Raw genomic sequence first — 18,600 nt, forward strand, 5'->3', positions numbered from 1 at the left:
AGAAGGATGTCTTATATTAAGAAATTTTCTGATCTCATTCACAAATGACCTGCTTTTGTAATAATCACGATAACTTCCTTCTAGTTCCACCACCGCGATCCCGGCATTGTGGGGCTCTTGACCAGTGATCGCATTCCAGCTGGGAGGACAGTTTATTATGGGATGATTGCAGATGGAATACACACAAACCCTGCTGCACTGAGGATTGCACACCGCGCACACCCCAATGGTGAGTGTGCTGTGATTAGATTGGAGAGAGCTTGTTTCTGCATCATCACCAAGAGCAATGCGATTACTTTGAAGCAGCAACACCTCTCCTCTTTTCTTATACATGGGATCCATTTCCTCATAGAGACACACATTGTATGTATCTTGTGTATTGCAGGCCTGGTTCTGGTGACAGACGCCATCACAGCCATGGGTCTAGGACCTGGTAAACACACTCTGGGCCAGCAGGAAATCCTCATTGATGGGTTAAATGCCTATGTGGCTGGTGAGTAGATTACTGGAGACTCTTTGTATTCAGATATGGAATCTCTTATGCCGCGTACACACGACCATTTTCCGGGTTGTAAAAAATGATGTTTTTAACCACTTAACCCCCGGACCATATTGCTGGTCAAAGACCAGAGCACTTTTCGTGATTCGGCACTGCGTCGCTTTAACTGACAATTGCGCGGTCGTGCGACGTGGCTCCAAAACAAAATTGGCGTCTTTTTTCCCACAAATAGAGCTTTATTTTGGTGGTATTTGATCACCTCTGCGGTTTTTAGTTTTTGCGCTATAAACAAAAATAGAGCGACAATTTTAAAAAAAAAATGAATATTTTTAACTTTTTGTTATAATAAATATCCCCCAAAAATATATAAAAAAATATTTTGTTTCCCTCAGTTTAGGACAATACGTATTATTCTACCTATTTTTTGTAAAAAAAAAAATCGCAATAAGCGTTTATTCATTAGTTTGCGCAAAAGTTATAGCATTTACAAAATAGGGGGTATTTTTATGGCATTTTTATTAATATTTTTTTTTTTACTAGTAATGGCGCCGATCAGCGTTTTTTTATTTTTTTCGGTACTGCGACATTATGGCGGACACTTTGGACACATTTTTGGGACCATTGGCATTTTTATAGCGATCAGTGCTATGAAAATGCATTGGATTACTATAAAAATGCCACTGGCAGGAAAGGGGTTAACACTAGGGGGCGGGGAAGGGGTTAAGTATGTTCCCTGGGTGTGTTCTAACTGTGGCCTCACTAGGGGAAATGACTGCTCTTCCGTTCATACATTGTATGAACAGAAGATCAGCATTTCCCCTCCTGACAGGACCGGGAGCTGTGTGTTTACACACACAGCTCCCGGTCCCCGATCTGTAACGAGCTATTGCGTGTGCCCGGTGGCGATCGCGCCCGCTGGGCATGCGCACGGGAGTCGGAGGCGATCAGGGGGCGCGCGCGCCTCCGGCGGCACACACGCGCCCCTAGTGGCCTGCGCAAGAGCCGATGTATAGCTAAGGGCTCTCGCGCAGGGGAGCCGACCTGCCGCGGTAAAATGATGGTGGCTGGTCGGCAAGTAGTTAATGGTCTAGAAAAAACAACGTTTTTTTCAACCCGATCGTTAAAACGGCCTTGCCTACACACGATCGTTTAAAAAAAATGCTCTAGCAAAGCGCGGTGATGTACAACACGTACAACGGCACTATAAACGGGAAGTTCCATGCGGATGGCGCCACCCTTTGGGCTGCTTTAGCTGATTTTGTGTTAGTAAAAGACGATTCACACCTTTCTGTATGTAACAGCGTGATTAATGTGCTTACTCCATTATGAACGGTAGTTTTACCAGAACGAGCGCTCCCGTCTCATAACTTGCTTCTGAGCATGCGCGTTTTTTCACGTCGTTAAAGCCCCACACACGACCATTTTTTTCCACGTTAAAAACGACAACGTTAAAAACGTTGTGAAAAATTAGAGCATGTTCGTAATTTTTAATGGCCATTTTTTACATCGTGAAAAATGCTCTGGAGCCCACACACAATCGTTTTTAATGACATAAAAAAAACGTTATTTTTTTACAACCCGAAAAACGGTCGTGTGTACGCGGCATTAGGATTATATCCTTTTAATAAAGCCAAGTATTATTTTTTCTTATTTTAGATAGATTGGGGAATAGTTAAAATTCATTTTTCTGGCCATTTTTGCATTATTCAAGAGATTTCGCCTCTTATGCTGCGTACACACGAATGGATTTTCCGTTGGAAAAAAATCGGGTGTTTTTTCTGACGGAATTCCGCTCAAGCTTGGCTTGCATACACACGGTCACACCAAATTCCGACTGTCAAGAATGCGGTGACGTACAACACTACGACGAGCCGAGAAAAATTAAGTTCAATGCTTCCGAGCATGCGTCAACAATTGTTTCTGAGCATGCATGTTTTTTTTTCCCGTCGGAATTCCATACAGACTAACTGATTTTCCGAAAAAATTCCTGACTAAGAAGATATAACCATGCCAATGGTACAGCAGAAAACATATAGCACAATGAGGAAGGTTTGTGGTCCAGGATGATAGGACAGTCAAAATTAGAAACAGCTTGCGTTACATCAACAGTGTAGCACAAGCCAGCGGGGACACTTTCCATGCTGCCCCCCTGCAAAGTGCTGCCCTAGGCCTGGGCCTTGTTGGCCTAGGCCAGGATACAGCATTGCCCATAGGCCAATGCCTACTCTGCCTATTTGGTAATCCAGCACTGTGGCCATCGATGTCTGAGAACATTGGAAGAAATTTACTAAAACTGGAGCACACAGAATCTGGTGCAGCTGTGCATGGTAGCCAATCCGCTTCCAGGTTTTATTGTCTAAACTTGATTGAACAAGCCAAAGTTAGAAACTGATTAGTTACTATACACCGTTGCACCAGATTCTGTGTGCTCCAGTTTTAGTAAATCTCCCCCTATGTCCACTGTTTGTATTCACTATTATTAGAAGGACATTTTGCTGATTTATTGGATTATAAGATTATTTTTTTCTCTTTTTCATTCTGCTATATAGGGACACATACGCTGGCAGGCAGCATTGCTACAATGGACATGTGTGTAAGGCACTTTCATGAAGCCACAGGTTAGTGACATCAGTGTTCTAGTACCTGGTTCAGACTTTTCAGTGGTGTTCATTAGGTTTCATGCACATACGTGGCTTCAATTCAGCAAACAATAACGCGTGTAGTAATTTCTCCACTGTGAATTATTTTTTTAACTAAAAAGTACCGTATTTATCGGTGTACACCGCGCACTTTTTCCCCCTTAAAATCAGGGGAAAATCGCGGGTGCGCGATATATGCCGATCCCCGCTGTCTCCGACATTGGCCGAGCCAAGTGTACTGCGCACTCGGCTAGGCTCGGCCACGCTCAGCTCCACCCGCAGCAGCGCGAGAGGAGCCGAGACAAGCCGAGAGGAGCCGAACACACAGGAAATCCGTCTCCCCTCGGCTCACGCCAAAATCAAAATGGACACCGGAGACGCTCACCTGGATGGAGGCCGCGGACGGACACGCTGGACGAGACGGACACCTGAATGGAGGCCGCAGACGGACACGCTGGACGAGACGGACACCTGGATGGAGGCCGCAGACGGACACGCTGGACGAGACGGACACCCACAAGGCCGCAGACGGATGCCGGACAAGGCCGCCGATGGACGCAGGGCAAAAATGTAAGTTTTATTTATTTTTTACCTTGCTGAGCTTGGGGTGCGTGTTATACGCTGGGGCACAGTATACCCCGACGGTAACTGAAATTAAGTGAACCCTGCACATGTAGTTTGTTGATATTTCCTCCAGCTCTAAAGTTTAAAGTGTAACTAAACCCAGGACCCTGCATTCACTATATCTGGTCTCCCACAGTACACAGGACATGGAAATGCAAAAGTATTAGTAATTATAAACTGCTAAATACCTTTTCTCATCAACAATATGTGACTTCTATTAGCGTCTGGTTAAAGCTTGTAGGAGAAGTTTTTATTCTCCTCTGACTGTCCTATGATGCTGCATGACCCCTGACCCTCTGTCTGGACAGTGCCGATGGGCCCTGTGCTGATCACATGCACCCTCCAAAAAAAAACCTCTTTAGCAATACACACGCATGTGCAGAGTGCCCCCAAGGCTCTGTTCTATCCGATGGATTGGGGACAGTAAAAGGGGAGGGTCAGAGAAGACAGGATCAAACAGCCTTTTTATACAATGCAGAGGATTAACCCCTTAGGTTCCACAGTGAGTATAACAAGCATGATTTACTGCATGTACAGACTGATTTTACTGTTGTGGGTTTAGTACCACTTTAAGGCTGCATTCACATCTAGGCGGACGAAATCGCGGCGTTTTGTCGCCGCAAATCGCGGTAAAAATAGCGGCGTTTTGTACCGCGATTTGCGGCGACAAAACGCCGGTATTGTCCGCCTAGATGTGCCCCAAGATGACCCCATCTATGGAGATGATTGCCATCTCCTAGCCGAACGCTCGAAGACGCCTGAAAAAAAGGTCCGGGACCTTTTTTCACGCGGCAGGCGACAGGCGTCCGGCGTTCGGCGTGGAGATGTGAACCATCTCCATAGAGGGACATCTGTTTTCAGCCCTCTGGCGGCAGCGGCGTAGCGCTACAGGCGTAAAAACGCCTAGGTGTGAATGGGGTCTAAGGGAGAGCCTGCAAGAGCCAAGGCATTGCACCTGTAATCCAATTATTATGGTTGCAATGCTTGGTAGGCTAAATGCAAAAATATAAAATGCACATTTTTACTTTATTTTTTATTTTTTGCTAACTTTTTTAAAGGTGGAATTCTCCTTTAGCAATCAAATAGGTTTATTGGCATTTCATATAAAATGTCACGCTGAGGAACGCTCTGTATTTTTTCTCTTGCTACCAACCGGCTGCTCCCTTTGATGGTCTAAAATGCCTAGCAACAGGAAAAGGATGTCGTTGCTAAGGAGGGACCACAAATATTTCTGGCAGATGCCGCTTAGATATTTCCCATTCTTCCAGTGATTTTAAAATCTGCACCAAAAATGAAGTCTAAATCTTGTCATTATTGGCACCCCACATAACTCTTCTTCCTTCTGAGGCAATGATAACTGAGGTCCACATATAGATAGTACTAGTGCATGGAGCATACATCAATAAATGACATGAACTGTGTCCACTCCTATGCACCATGACTATTGTCTGCAGTCATTGTTACATTCTGAGTATTGATTGTAGTGCTGGGGTTAAATTAATCCTCTATTGACAGCTGGGGGTTTTAAATGCCAGAGGCAGGCTGTCCATGGTGACCCGTGTATCCATCTGCTCCGGTTTAACTCTTCCTGTTTGCTTTGGGTTACATGACGGCTGAATTCCAGGATTTCCCTTTTTCCAAATGACTGATGAGTGCAAATGAACGGCGAAGATGTACACCTTCCGCTTAGAAAGTTACAGACCGACTATTTTTAAAAAATGTTATCTAATTTAAAGAATTAGGCATGTTTAATCATCGGATGTAACCCCTAATTAGATGTACTAGCGTTTGCTAAAGCACTGGGTATTGAGTACAGTGGCCATATTTTGTTTTTTCCTTTTTAGAAATACTGTTTTTTTATTTATTTAATTTTTATTATCCTTGGTTGCATTTCAGCTCTGCTTATCTACTCTGCAGCCTCTTAGCCACTTTCTATCTGCATGCACCCCAGCTGCCCATCAGCACTCAAGGTGGGTTTACTGATGGTAACAATGGTGGCAAACACACCCCCCCCCCCCCGCGGCACCCGCCCTGCTGTTTGCCGGCCCCTTCCCACATTGGCGACGGCAGGCAGCGGCTCCGTGTCCTCTCCTTCATGGCGGCTTCCAGCTGCTCCCCTCCTACTAGGCGTGCAATAGGATCACCTGTCCTTTCAGCCAATCGAGTGACTGGTGTCAAAACCGGCTTCCTGATTGGCCGGGAGGACATTCAGTCTTATAACAGCGAATATTCATTCACTGTTGTAACACACCTGGGTGGGATCGGAGCATACTCTCTGCGATCTGAGCCCACCCTATATTGAAGCCTAATAGAGCCTCTGGCTCTAATCGGTGCTTCAAAAAAATCGGCCCCTGCATTGGAATCCATGCGCCGTTGTCCTGAAAGGGGCCGGACGCATGGATTGGGGAGCGGGGGCGCTTTCAAGGCACTCTGCCTAATACATAAGTGTATTCAAGGCAACGCCCCCCAATATCTATGCGAAAAAATAAAAGCCCATAACCCCAATCGCATTCTGCGATCCACCAATCAAAACCTCCTCCAAATACCCAAAGCCAGATACAAGTCCAAAGGAGATCGAAGATTTGCAGTCCAGGGACCTCGCCTGTGGAATGCACTACCAACCACCATCCGAGTCGGAGTCGGACCACTTGGCCTTCAGGAGAAAGTTTCAAACCCATCTCTTCTGAGGTCAAGGGGTTCCTTACCCATGAAATGGATACAGCGCCCAGAGGCGATTCAGTTCGCATGTGTTGCGCTTTACAAGTCTCTCTCTCTCTCTCTCTCTCTCTCTCTCTCTCTCTCTCTCTCTCTCTCTCTCTCTCTCTCTCTCTCTCTCTCTTAATGGATGGACCACCCCTGATATGCACTGTTAATTTTTTTTTCGTTCATCCAAAAAAAAAAAAAAAAATAGTGCTATTGCACACTGGCAGCAATGGCTATTGTCGTCCCACCACGGATCGCTTTCCAGAGGGCAGTGTATAGCCCCCTTTATAGTCTCCACTGGAAGTAAATGGTACAGGGAAAGAACACAATTGGGAGACAGAGCTTTGTCATTCCATAACAGGAAATACCTGAACAAGGACCTTTAATCACAGGAGATCAGCTGTGCCGACAGTGGCGGTGCGTCCATAAGGGTGCACGGGCACCGCCCCCTCTCTCCAGCCACCCCCCTCTATCACCAATAGATGGATTCATGCATTGCATGAATCTATCCATGGCCGCCGATGCCATCCCTTATTCAGGCGCCGGCCTTTTTTCAAGCGCCTGAATTACAGCGGCGGGGGGTGTTTTTTAAGTCCCTGATTAGAGCCATAGGCTCTAATAGGCGTCGGAAAAGGCAAACAGCGAGTGCCATACTTGGCTCTTTGCAGTTCACCCAGCTGTATGAGAAAAGTGAATGAATATTTGCTTTCCCAACACTGAACCACCTCTCTGCCAATCAGGTGCTCGGGTCTGTTGCCCATCACCTGATTGGCTGAAACGACAGGCTCCAATCATAGGAGAGGACGGGAGAAGACATGGAGGACACTGCTCGCCGCAGTCACCAGCTGCCCCACCGAGACAGGGTAAGTGCCGGGCAGACTGCGGGTGGGGGCACAGTGGCAGGATTCGATGGGGCACAGTGGTGCCAATTGATGGCACAGTGGCTGCGTTTGATGTGCACAGTGAGGTTTCAATTGTTTTGTTTTTTTTTCAGAATTTTTCAGTTTGTTTGCACCCCCCCAAAAATTTGGAGCACCAGCTGGCACTGTGTGCTGGTAGACAACAATAGACCTAAAAAAAGAAAGGTGAAAACAGTGGGCCAGATCCTCATAGCGAGTACGCCGGCATATCTACTGATACGCCGGCGTACTTTAAAATTACCTGCGTCATATCTTTAGTTTGAATCCTCAAACCAAGATACGGCGGCATCTGGGTTCGATCCGACAGGCGTATGGCTTCTTACGCCTTTGAATTGTAGGTGCAATACTTCGGCGTCCGCTGGGTGGAGTTTGCATCGTTTTCCGTGTCGGGTATGCAAATGAGCTTTTTCCGACGATCCACAAACGTACTCGCGGCCGTCGCATTCTCTTACGTCGTCTCTAGTCGGCTTTTTCCGGCGTATAGTTAAAGCTGCTATTTTGCGGCGTATAGATAGACTTGCCATGTTAAGTATGACCGTCGTTCCCGCGTCGAAATTTGAATTTTTTTTTTTTTCGTAAGTCGTCCGTGAATAGGGATGGACGTAAGTCACGTCTAAGTTCAAAAAATTACGTTGTTGCAACGTCATTTCGCGCAAAGCACGGCGGGAAATTTCGAAACGGAGCATGCGCAGTTCAATCGGCGTGGGGACGCGCTTCATTTAAATGAATCACTCCCCCTACCCGCCGATTTGAATTCCGCCGCCAGAAATACACTACGCCGCCGTAACTTACGGCGCAAAATCTTTCTGGATTCGACTTAAAGCCAGGCAAGATACGGCGGTGTAGCGTATCTCTGATACGCTGCGCCTATCCAATTCTATGTGGATCTGGCCCAGTATTCATAAAACTCCAGTGGTCTATCATGTGTGGTGCTTTAGCAAAGTAAATCTCATTGTTAGTTCACATGTACTTTGAATGCTTACAAGCAATAGTATGACATGAATGGACAACATGCAAGGATTACTTCATCATAAGGTTCTTATAATTGTATAGTGCTTGTGAAATTCCTCAAGTCACTTCATGTCACACTGTTGTTTTGCAATCACTTAGCCTGAATAAATGGACTCTATGCCTTGATGTTTGTGTTTGTGTGTGGTCCTTTTACCTTGGAAGGTTGAATTCCAGTGTGGCAGATTGGGACCAGGAACCGGCCCTGGGATGAAAGTGAGCCGGCCTACCTTGCATGACCAATAACATTTTATATGTGAATATTGACAACTTTATCGGTGAAATTGGTTGTGTTTCCACACTCACAAGATTGCCGGACACTCTTGTCTGTCAGTAATGTTAACAATATTGTACCTCAGGGGGTCGGTCTCCTTTCCGCCCCTAGGCATTTTTATTCTCAATACTAGCAGTAGCTCTTCCTTTCAACATTTATATTTTACCTTCAGGTAAGAGTGTTAGGATTACAGTTATTGTTCCCTCTCTTCCTGCTTTAATTAATTACCATTAATTAAATCATTCTATATTATAGGTGTCCCCAACTAGCTCCTGATGAGTGGATATCACTCCACGAAACGCGTAGAGCCTTTTATTTATGTTTCACTACAGCAATTATGTGGTCCTCATGGGTTTTAATCAATTGGTTGAATTATCAATTTACTATGCTATGCTACTTTTTCATACATTCTTGGGTAAATTGCTGACATTTACGCTTACCATATGTTACATTGTTTATTATGTTTTTAATTATGTGATTTCCTCATTGTGAATTACCAATCATGGGCCAGATTCAGATCTAAAGATCCGCTAACCTATCTGATTTACGATCCGCCGCCGCAAGTTTTTGAGGCTAGTGCTGTATTCAGAAAGCACTTACCTCAAAACTTGTGGCGGCGGATCGTAAATCCCCCGGCGGAATTCAAATTCCGCGGCTAGGGGGAGTGTACTATTTAAATCAGGCGCGTCCCCGCGCCGATCGCAAATTTTCCCAGCATGCATTGCTCCAAATGACGTCGCAAGGACGTCATTGTTTTCGTCGTGAACGTAAATTACGTCCATCCGTATTCGAGAACGACTTACGCAAACGACGCAAAAATTTGAAAACTCGGCGCGGGAACGACGGCCATACTTAACATTGGCTGCGCCTCAAAGACCCAGGGGTAACTATACGCCGGAAAAAGCCGAACGCAAACGACGTAAAAAAAAAGCGCCGGGCGGTCGTTCGTTTCTGAATCGGCGTAACTCCTCATTTGCATATTAGTCGCGTAAAAAAAAAACGAAACGCCACCTAGCGGCCAGCCTGGAATTGCAGCCTAAGATCCGACGGTGTAACACAGTTACACCTGTCGGATCTTAGGAATATCTATGCGTAACTGATTCTCTGAATCAGTCGCATATATACGACCGGCGTATCAGGAGATACACTGTCGTATCTCTTTGTGAATCTGGCCCCATGTGTTTATCTCACTCTGTACGTATTTATTAGTGTTGAGCAGAATACGCCATATTCGATTTTGCGATATATCTCGAATATATAGTCGAATATTCGAGATATATTCGCTAAATTCGAATATTCGTGATATTTTATCGAAATGAAATGATTGCGAATTTTCGCTATTGCGAATGCGAAAATAATTGCGAATTTTCGACAACAGCGTAAGGAGCACTCTGATTGGCTCAGAATATTCGTGATATTTTGCACTCTGATTGGCTCAGAATATTCGTGATATTGTATCGAAATTTCGCAAAATGCAAATGCGATATTGATGGCGAAATTTCGGAAGGAGCACTCTGATTGGCTCAGAATATTCGTGATATTTTACAATACAAAATAATTGCGAAATTCCGACAAATGCGGAAGGAGCACTCTGATTGGCTCAGAATATTCGTGATATTTTACAATACAAAATAATTGCGAATATTCGGCAAATGCGGAAGGAGCACTCTGATTGGCTCAGAATATTCTTGATATTTTACAATACAAAATAATTGCGAATATTCGGCAAATGCGGAAGGAGCACTCTGATTGGCTCAGAATATTCTTGATATTTTACAATACAAAATAATTGCGAATATTCGGCAAGTGCGGAAGGAGCACTCTGATTGGCTCAGAATATTCGTGATATTTTACAATAGAAAATATTTGCGAATATTCGGCAAATGCGGAAGGAGCACTCTGATTGGCTCAGAATATTCGTGATATTTTACAATAGAAAATAAAAAGTGTTTTGCATTGGTGGTGATTCTTTACTCTATCCATCTGTCACAGCCGTTTGTCAATCAAACACCTTGAAGATTGAACACGTTCATGCTGCATGCTTTGGACTTTTTTTCACTTCACATATCAAAGACATTTTTATGAAAGATTATTTTTCTATTATTGGGACTATATTTCTTTATATATTTGTTTGACTGTGTATTTCACAAGTTATTTGCGCTTGCTTATTTTATAATTTGCCCACATGTCTTGTCACTAGACATATTTTTTATTCTTGTAGAGCGACTCCATTTTCTGTCTTGTATTAATTTATGTTGTATAACATTTTTGAGTTGCTGCTGTATTCTCCCCTTTTTTTAAGGTATGCGCAATTTTTTCCTTCTTACAAAAAAAAAAAATATCAAACATACAAATATTCATAACAGAAACATACACAAAGCCCCCCCCCTTTTGCATCAGAGACAATCAGAGTTCTCCTACCACAGTTATCGAAAATTCGCAATCATTTTCGCATTAGCGAAATTTCGCAATTTTTTTTTTTTATATTCGGCAACATAAAAGGATCGCCTCAGCTTAGCTACTCGGCCCAGGGTCTCTAATCATACCAGCAATGCTTTTAGACGTCGATAGGATGTGATCTGTTTTAAAAATAAAATTGAAAAAATGCGAATATTCGGAATAGCGAATATTCACCGCGAAATTCGAAATATATCGCGAATACTCGAATATGCCATATTCGAGCCGAATATTCGCAATACGAATATTCGTGAGCAACACTAGTATTTATTAACTGAAATGTCATTCTATGCAATAGGCTCCCTTATGTTATGAATAAAACAACTTGTTTATTATATATTGATTGTTTCTTCCAATCCCAGTGATGTGTTTCATTCAAAGTCCCCTTGTCCCCATTTTGCCCCTTGTCGTCAATATTGTACCTTGGTCATAGTATGATGGTGATTTACTGAGCGTGTGTTTTCTGCCAGGTTGTACAGTGGAGGAAGCACTAGAAGCCGCCTCTCTTCATCCAGCACAACTCCTGGGCCTACAGAACCGCAAGGGGACTTTGGATTTTGGAGCAGATGCAGGTATGGTAGTGACATAAATCAACACGGTCCCACTAGATGTGGAGATGAGATGATAGATGTATAACATATGAAAAAGAAAAGATTATAACTCACACTTATGCCGCGTACACACGATCATTTTTCAGCATGAAAAAAAAAACGTTGTTTTTCCCAACTTCATCATTAAAACGATGTTGCCCACACACCATCGTTAAAAAAAAATGCTCTAGCAAAGCGCGGTGACGCACAACACGTACAACGGCACTATAAAGGGGAAGTTCCATTCGCCTTTGGGCTGCTTTAGCTGAATCCGTGTTAGTAAAAGACGATTTGCGCTTTTCTGTCTGTTACAGCGTAATGAATGTGCTTACTCCATTATGAACGGTAGTTTTAGCAGAACGAGCGCTCCCGTCTCATAACTTGCTTCTGAGCATGCGCAGGTTTTTTACGTTGTTTTAGCCCACACACGATCATTTTTTACAACCTGAAAAACGACGTAAAAAAATGCAGTATGTTCGGGGAAAAAAATTGTCGTTTTTCAGAACCTGAAAAACGATGTGCAGCCCACACACCATCATTTTAAATGAAGTTTTTTAATTGCTGAAAAATTATCGTGTGTAAACTGCATCAGTGTATAGGACTGCAGCACTCACAAATGTCTGAATACAGGACATAAACAAGTAAATAAAACAATAAGTGGGCATGTCCCTTTTTAAAATGCAATCATAAAGTGAAACTACACCAAAAAATTATATATCATTTATTTTTTCTTATATAATACTCCAATATAAATAATGCAAGTAAATCATATAAAGGATAAATGCCACAATGTCCGAAAGTTATATCAAGAGGAATCTCCTTTGCTGGGGACAGTGCCATCTTAAGAGCATTATAGGCCCCCGGGCAATACAGTGCACTGGGGCCCTGTCTACACAATCACGCACAAGAATTTACTGACAACAATTATGAAATTTACTGGCAGAACCACATTTTTTTACCGGCACTGCAAACAAAAGCACCTAAAATTACAGTTTTACAAATGTCTTCATTGACATTAAAGGTTAGGTTACTATAACCCAGCCTGCTCAGAGTTTCCTCTTACATCAGAGTCTGCAGGATTCCCCCTTACAGTGAAAGGGAACTCTTATGTAAAGGGGAACGCTGCAGATCATGATGTAATGGGGAACTCTGATGTGGAGGGGGGCTCTGGTGACCAGAGACCACCTTATATCAGAGTCCACTGCTTTCTCTTTACATCAGAGTTCCCACTTACATCAGGGTCCTAAGACTGATTTCCCCCTTGCACTGTAAGGGGGAATCCTGCAGACTCTGATGTAAAGGGGAACACCAGGAACTCTGATGTGTGGGGCACTCTGGTGACCAGAGACCACCTTCCGTAGAGTAAATACACTAAGGTAAAGGGGGGGGTCACTAATATTTTTGTATTCACTCCCCCCTTACATCAGCAACCACCTGCCCCTTAGACTGGCCTGGCGGTGCTATCACTGACCTCCTCTAAGGTGCACCATGCAAGGCTCAGTCAGATGGCTCCAGCTTGGCTGCTCTGGTTTTATCCTACAGTCTCCTCGTGTCTGACTTCTCCCATGACCCCCATCCTGGCGACGCTCCCACTCTTGACTCCTCTCCAGACTCTCCCTCAGAGACTGTAGACACGATACAGTTCTGACCCGCCGCTCTCCACCATTTTTTACTGGGGTCACTGGGCAGCCGATGGGGGGGGGGGCCCCCCAGGCAAGTGGGGCCCCCGGGCAACTGCCCAGCGTGCCCAATGGAAAAGACAGCCCTGGCTGGGGACGCCCGTATGTAGGGAATGTGTTGGGCGGAGCTTCTCTGTGACATCATCATGCACACCTGCCGGTCCCGCAGCAGTGCTGTGCATACTCATACTGTTTGTTGCTACTGAAATGTGAGTGCAAATAAATTTGTGCTTTTAAGCTGTAGTGTACTATGAGGCTTCTCCATAATTTCATTTGGGTAATACCTGTGAATTGGAGAGTTGGATAATGAGAGAGCTACCCTTAGTTGTTGCCATACTGGAGTTGGCTGCCGGGATCCTCGGCATTATACAAAACGCTTTGTGATCTTTTCTCCGGTAAAAGGCTGTGCATGGGGGAGCGGCACCTAAACGCTGGAAGCACTTTAATTGGTTGAAATTATGTACAGCACCCTGCTGAACTCTCCTACATGGTTTAATCTGCATGTATTGTATAGAGAAGCACAGAGACCCCTTGATGATGTCACAGAATTTAAAATAAGGCATGCAACGATAGGAAACATTTCATTCATTGATTAGGAGAGGGGACGGAGGAACCAGGAAAGGCAAAATAGTAGATTAACCGTATGTGATCTGGTACTCCCAGGGTAGGGGGGTGCGTGAGCGCATGCCTGCCGCCCGGCTGTGCTGTCATTCGCTACAGCACAACCCGATCGGCGGGTCCCTGCCAATGATTTATGGCCAGAACCTGCCGATCAGCTGAGCGAATGACAGAAGAGAACCCTGTGTAGCTGAACAGAGGGCTCTCTACTGACAGCAGCGATGTGTCGTTTTTTTTCTCCCTGCAAAGCCGGAAGTAAAAACCGACACATTTCTTAGTAAAACCAGCACAATTGTTAGGCACACATTTAACCTCTTGATTGCCTTAGATGTTAACCGCTTCCCAGCCAGTGTCATTAGTATAGTGAAAGTATACAGTATTATCACTGATCACTGTATTAGTGTCACTGGTGATGTCGGTGGCAGTTAGTCATTTTCCCCCAGCGTCAGTTAGTGTTAGATTGCCCACCACAGTTCCACTAGAAGTCTCTGACTACTGCTCTTGCTAGTATAAAAAAAAAAATTCCAGCGTTTACAGCGGGTAAAATAAGAGTTGAACACGTCACCATTTTTCTAGGTGAATATATTTCTAAAGGTGCTATTGACGTGACATTTTCCCCATGTGTCAACCCATGCAATCCATACATACAAAGAAACCAAAACAAATGAGTTCAGAAATTAAGTTATGTGTAATAAAATAATGACACAGGGAAAACAAATTGAACGCGCTAACTGAACATTATTTAATACTTCATACAAAATCTTGTAGCGCCTTCTTCAGAGTGGTCACTAGGACAGGAAGTGAGAGGAAATCTCCCTAAGGCCCCTTTCACGCTTGTGCAACTTCAAAGTTGCACGATTTTTCCGCGATTTTGACAAAACGGTATACGACTGTGGATCCCACTTTGCCCTGCGACTTGAAGTCCGACTTCAATGAACAGGGATACGACTTTGATTCCCGACACTACCAGGCACTGTCTGTCTGGTATGAATCTTTAGGGGGAACTCCATGCCAAAAAAAACTGGCATGGGTTCCCCTAAGGAAGGGCCTGGTATAGATTTTAAGGGGAACCCCCACACTGAAAAAATGGCGTGGGGGTCCCCTCAAAGTCCATGCCCAGACCCTTATCCGAGCAAGCAGCCCTGGCTGGTCAGGAAAGGGGGTGGGGGGACGAGCAAGCACCCCCACTCCTGAACGTACCAGGCCGCATGCCCTCAACATGTGGGGTGTGTGCTTTGGGGCAGGGGGGCCATGCGCTCCCTGTAGAATGTGGGAGAGAGGGGACATTTTTAACACGTGTCAAGTGATATGTCAAAAGTCTCCTTCTTCCAGGCGCTTCGTTCCCAATATACAAAACTCAGATTTTCTTCCAAATAGTATGAAATTTATTCTTCAAAGATAGTCAAGCAAAACAGTCAATGCTTACATATTGGCAGCTGATAACACATTGCTAGATGGTAATTCAGAAAGGTTTCAGGAGATGTTATGATGGTACGTCTTTCTGCTCGGCTTCCATAGAGAAAGCTTCCTGCTGGGTGGGCCCCCCATCTCCCTGTAGGGTCGGTGACCCCAGAGCTTCCTAACTAGCTACGCACACCACATGTGTTCTTATACTGTTTTAAAAGCCAAGCTAAGCATAATGCACATTTAGACTAGCTCCATGGATGGTGGCAAGCTTCTGTCACAAACGTAACACCCACTTGAGTATATTTAAGTAACATATCGCCACCCACTGTCTTGACGTAGAACTTCAAGAATAGATGTAGTGTCCTGTAACTGACCTTGTCTGTCCTCAAAACTACCATGTTTAACCAATGATTCAGAAGCGTTTATCACATAAAAATATTAATAAATTTAAAATCTAACACTCCCCCACCCCAAAGCACCTTGTCCCCATGTTGATGAGGACAACCCTGGCCATTGGTTGTCAGGGTCTGCGGGCGGTGGGCTTTATGGAATCTGGGAGCCCCCTTTTAATAAGGGTGCCCCCAGATCCTGGCCCCCCATCCTATGTGAATGAGTATGTGGTACTTTGTACCCCTACCCATTCACCTGAAAAAAAGTGTCAAAAATAAAACGCAATACACAGGTTTTTAAAGCAATTTATTAGGCCGCTCTGGGGGTCTGCTCCAACTTCTCCCTTTCCGGTTCTTCTCCCTCTGTCCGATGTCTTCTGCCGGGTCTCCTCCGATATCTTCTGCTCTTTTGCTCGCTCTTGCCCAGTCTTCTCCGTTGTCTTCTTCCCTCTGCTCTTCTTCCGATGTTGACTCAGCGCTCCCTCCTGCTCTAATGCTGTGTGCGGTGTGCAGGGATTATTTTGAAGTCGGCACAACTTGAATGGTTGTCATTGGGGAACGACTTGTCATGCTACTTTCCAGTCCCAAATCGTGGGACAAGTCGTACAAGTGGGAAAGGGGTTCAATCAAAACACAGACAGACATAAAAACCGGACAGAGGTTTTAACCCCCTCACTGCTCTATCCATTACTATAAATGATTAGGTGATTGATTTATTTTGTACCCTGAAATGAGCTCTTTTTAGTTTTACATCTAGCCTTTTCTTTATTCTTGTCTTTTCTAGCACTTTTTAATCTTCTTTTTATTTTCACAGATTTTGTTTTACTCGATGATAGCTTGAATGTGGAAGCAACCTACATAGCAGGAGAGGCTGTATGGATGAATCCGGCTTTAACATAAGATGAGGCAGTGTGAGGACTTACCTGAGGAACTGCTTTATTTTCATCCATCCTGCTAGAGTGCCTTATTTCCTGGCTGCTGATCAGGAGATGACTCCTATTCTTTTGTGCATGACCATACAGCAGCCACAAGATGTCGCCAGAGTGCCAGCTATCGGTCATGGAAAAGAGCCATCGATCTTCTCTGTTATATCGTGATCAGTGGATAGACGGGACAATCTGGTTATCTGTGAGAAAAGACAGTTAGTTGCAAATAAAATATACCTGAAATATTAGTTTTGGGTTGCTATAGGGAGTTTTCAAGCTTTTTATATCTCTTCTATAAAATCTAATGACGAGATTTCTCCCAAGAATAGCCTTCTCCGTCTCCCACAAAACCAAAGCAAAAATGTATTTGGATCTTACAATTGCCCATTAAATCAAAATCGTGAAAAATCCTAAATGGACATTAAAGCAGTAGTAAACTGCTGAAAAAAAAAAACCTGCGAGAAAATGGCATAATGTGTTAGTATGCATTGCATACTAGCACATTACGACATATTTACCTTAGCATGAAGCCCTCCCAGCGTTGCCTGGTCACTGCTGAGAATGCTGATGTCTTCCCCCCCTTTCTTCTGGGTTCGCAGGCTCCAGTGCTGTGAGTGGCCAGAGCTGGGTTGACGTCACTACCGTCTGGCAGACCTTTAGAGTGCATGCGCTGCTGATGTCAGCGGCGGAAAGAAGGGTGAATATCCCCTAAATGGTGAACGTTTAGGAGATATTAATTTTACCTAAACTATTATTATATAAAACATTTTTTTTTATAATTATATATAATAATTATAGGCTTACCTGTAGGTTAAAAATAACAAAGCATACTTTACAACCGCTTTAAAGCCCACTTCAAGTCCCAAAAAATACATATTGGGGTTGATTTACTAAAACTGGAAAGTGCAAAATTGGTTCCCATGTACAGCTGTACCAGATCAGCTTCTAATTTCAGCTTATTCAATTAAAGCGGTTGTATACCCTGTTTTTTTTTTTGTTTTGTTTTTTACACCTGTAAAGGAAAAACCATAATGAGCTATAATGCACCGCATACTAGCTCATTATGAAATACTTACCTTAAAACAAGGTGAAGAGAACTTACCTGGTCCACGCCCAGCGAGATGTCATCTTGCTCCGGCGTGTCTTCCGGGTATCGCCGCTCCAGCGCTGTGATTGGCTGGAGCGGCGATGACGTCACTCCCGTGCATGCGCGCGGGAGACTTCAATTCGGCAAGGCACGGTAGCTGCCGGTCCCTTAGCCGAGGATCCCCCCTGCACATGCGCCGCTGCAATCAGAGGCGCATTGCGGGGGGAATATCTCCTAAAACGTACAGGTTTAGGAGATATTCTTTATACCTACAGGTAAGCCTTATTATAGGCTTACCTGTAGGTAAAAGTCAAAAAGTGGGGTTTACAACCACTTTAATACATTATTTGCCCCCCCAAAAAAAGAAAAAAACTGGAAGCAGATTGGCTACCATGCACAGCTGCACCATATTTTGCAATCTCCAGTTTTAGCAAATCAACTTCATTGTAGTTCCAGCTTACACTTTTTTAGCCTTGCCTGCCCCTTCCTTATACAGGAGTTGTGCGGGGTACTGAAATATGAATGTGCAGTTCAATAAACACCAGAGTTAGATTCGGGGGTCTCCTAATAGTTTGCATTTGTTGACAGTCCTGGTCAGATACACCTTCCCTCTGCCCTCCTTCTCCACAAGAAAAGTCTATGTAAGGGCATGTGGCTATTTATTATGCCAGCATAGGGCAATAATGAACACGAGAGTTCTTCTGGCCATACATGTTAAGATTTCTCACATGCAGCCCCACAGGCTTAAAGCGGGGGTTCACCCTAACAAAAAAAAAAAAT

General features: G+C 44.2%; 1 protein-coding gene across 1 annotated transcript in view; it reads left to right on the top strand.

Annotated features, from left to right (window-relative positions):
- AMDHD2 (amidohydrolase domain containing 2) overlaps positions 1-16,997 on the top strand; it is a 41,129-nt gene extending 24,132 nt beyond the window's left edge. Inside the window, exons 7-11 of the mRNA XM_040356620.1 lie at positions 85-229; positions 386-493; positions 3,049-3,117; positions 11,595-11,696; positions 16,622-16,997. Coding sequence (XP_040212554.1) covers positions 85-229; positions 386-493; positions 3,049-3,117; positions 11,595-11,696; positions 16,622-16,707 — 510 coding nt within the window. The 3' untranslated portion in view covers positions 16,708-16,997. The remainder of the gene's footprint in view (positions 1-84; positions 230-385; positions 494-3,048; positions 3,118-11,594; positions 11,697-16,621) is intronic.
- Positions 16,998-18,600: the final 1,603 nt, after the last annotated feature.

This window comes from Rana temporaria, chromosome 6 (genome assembly GCF_905171775.1).
Source record: "Rana temporaria chromosome 6, aRanTem1.1, whole genome shotgun sequence".
Taxonomy (NCBI): domain Eukaryota; kingdom Metazoa; phylum Chordata; class Amphibia; order Anura; family Ranidae; genus Rana; species Rana temporaria.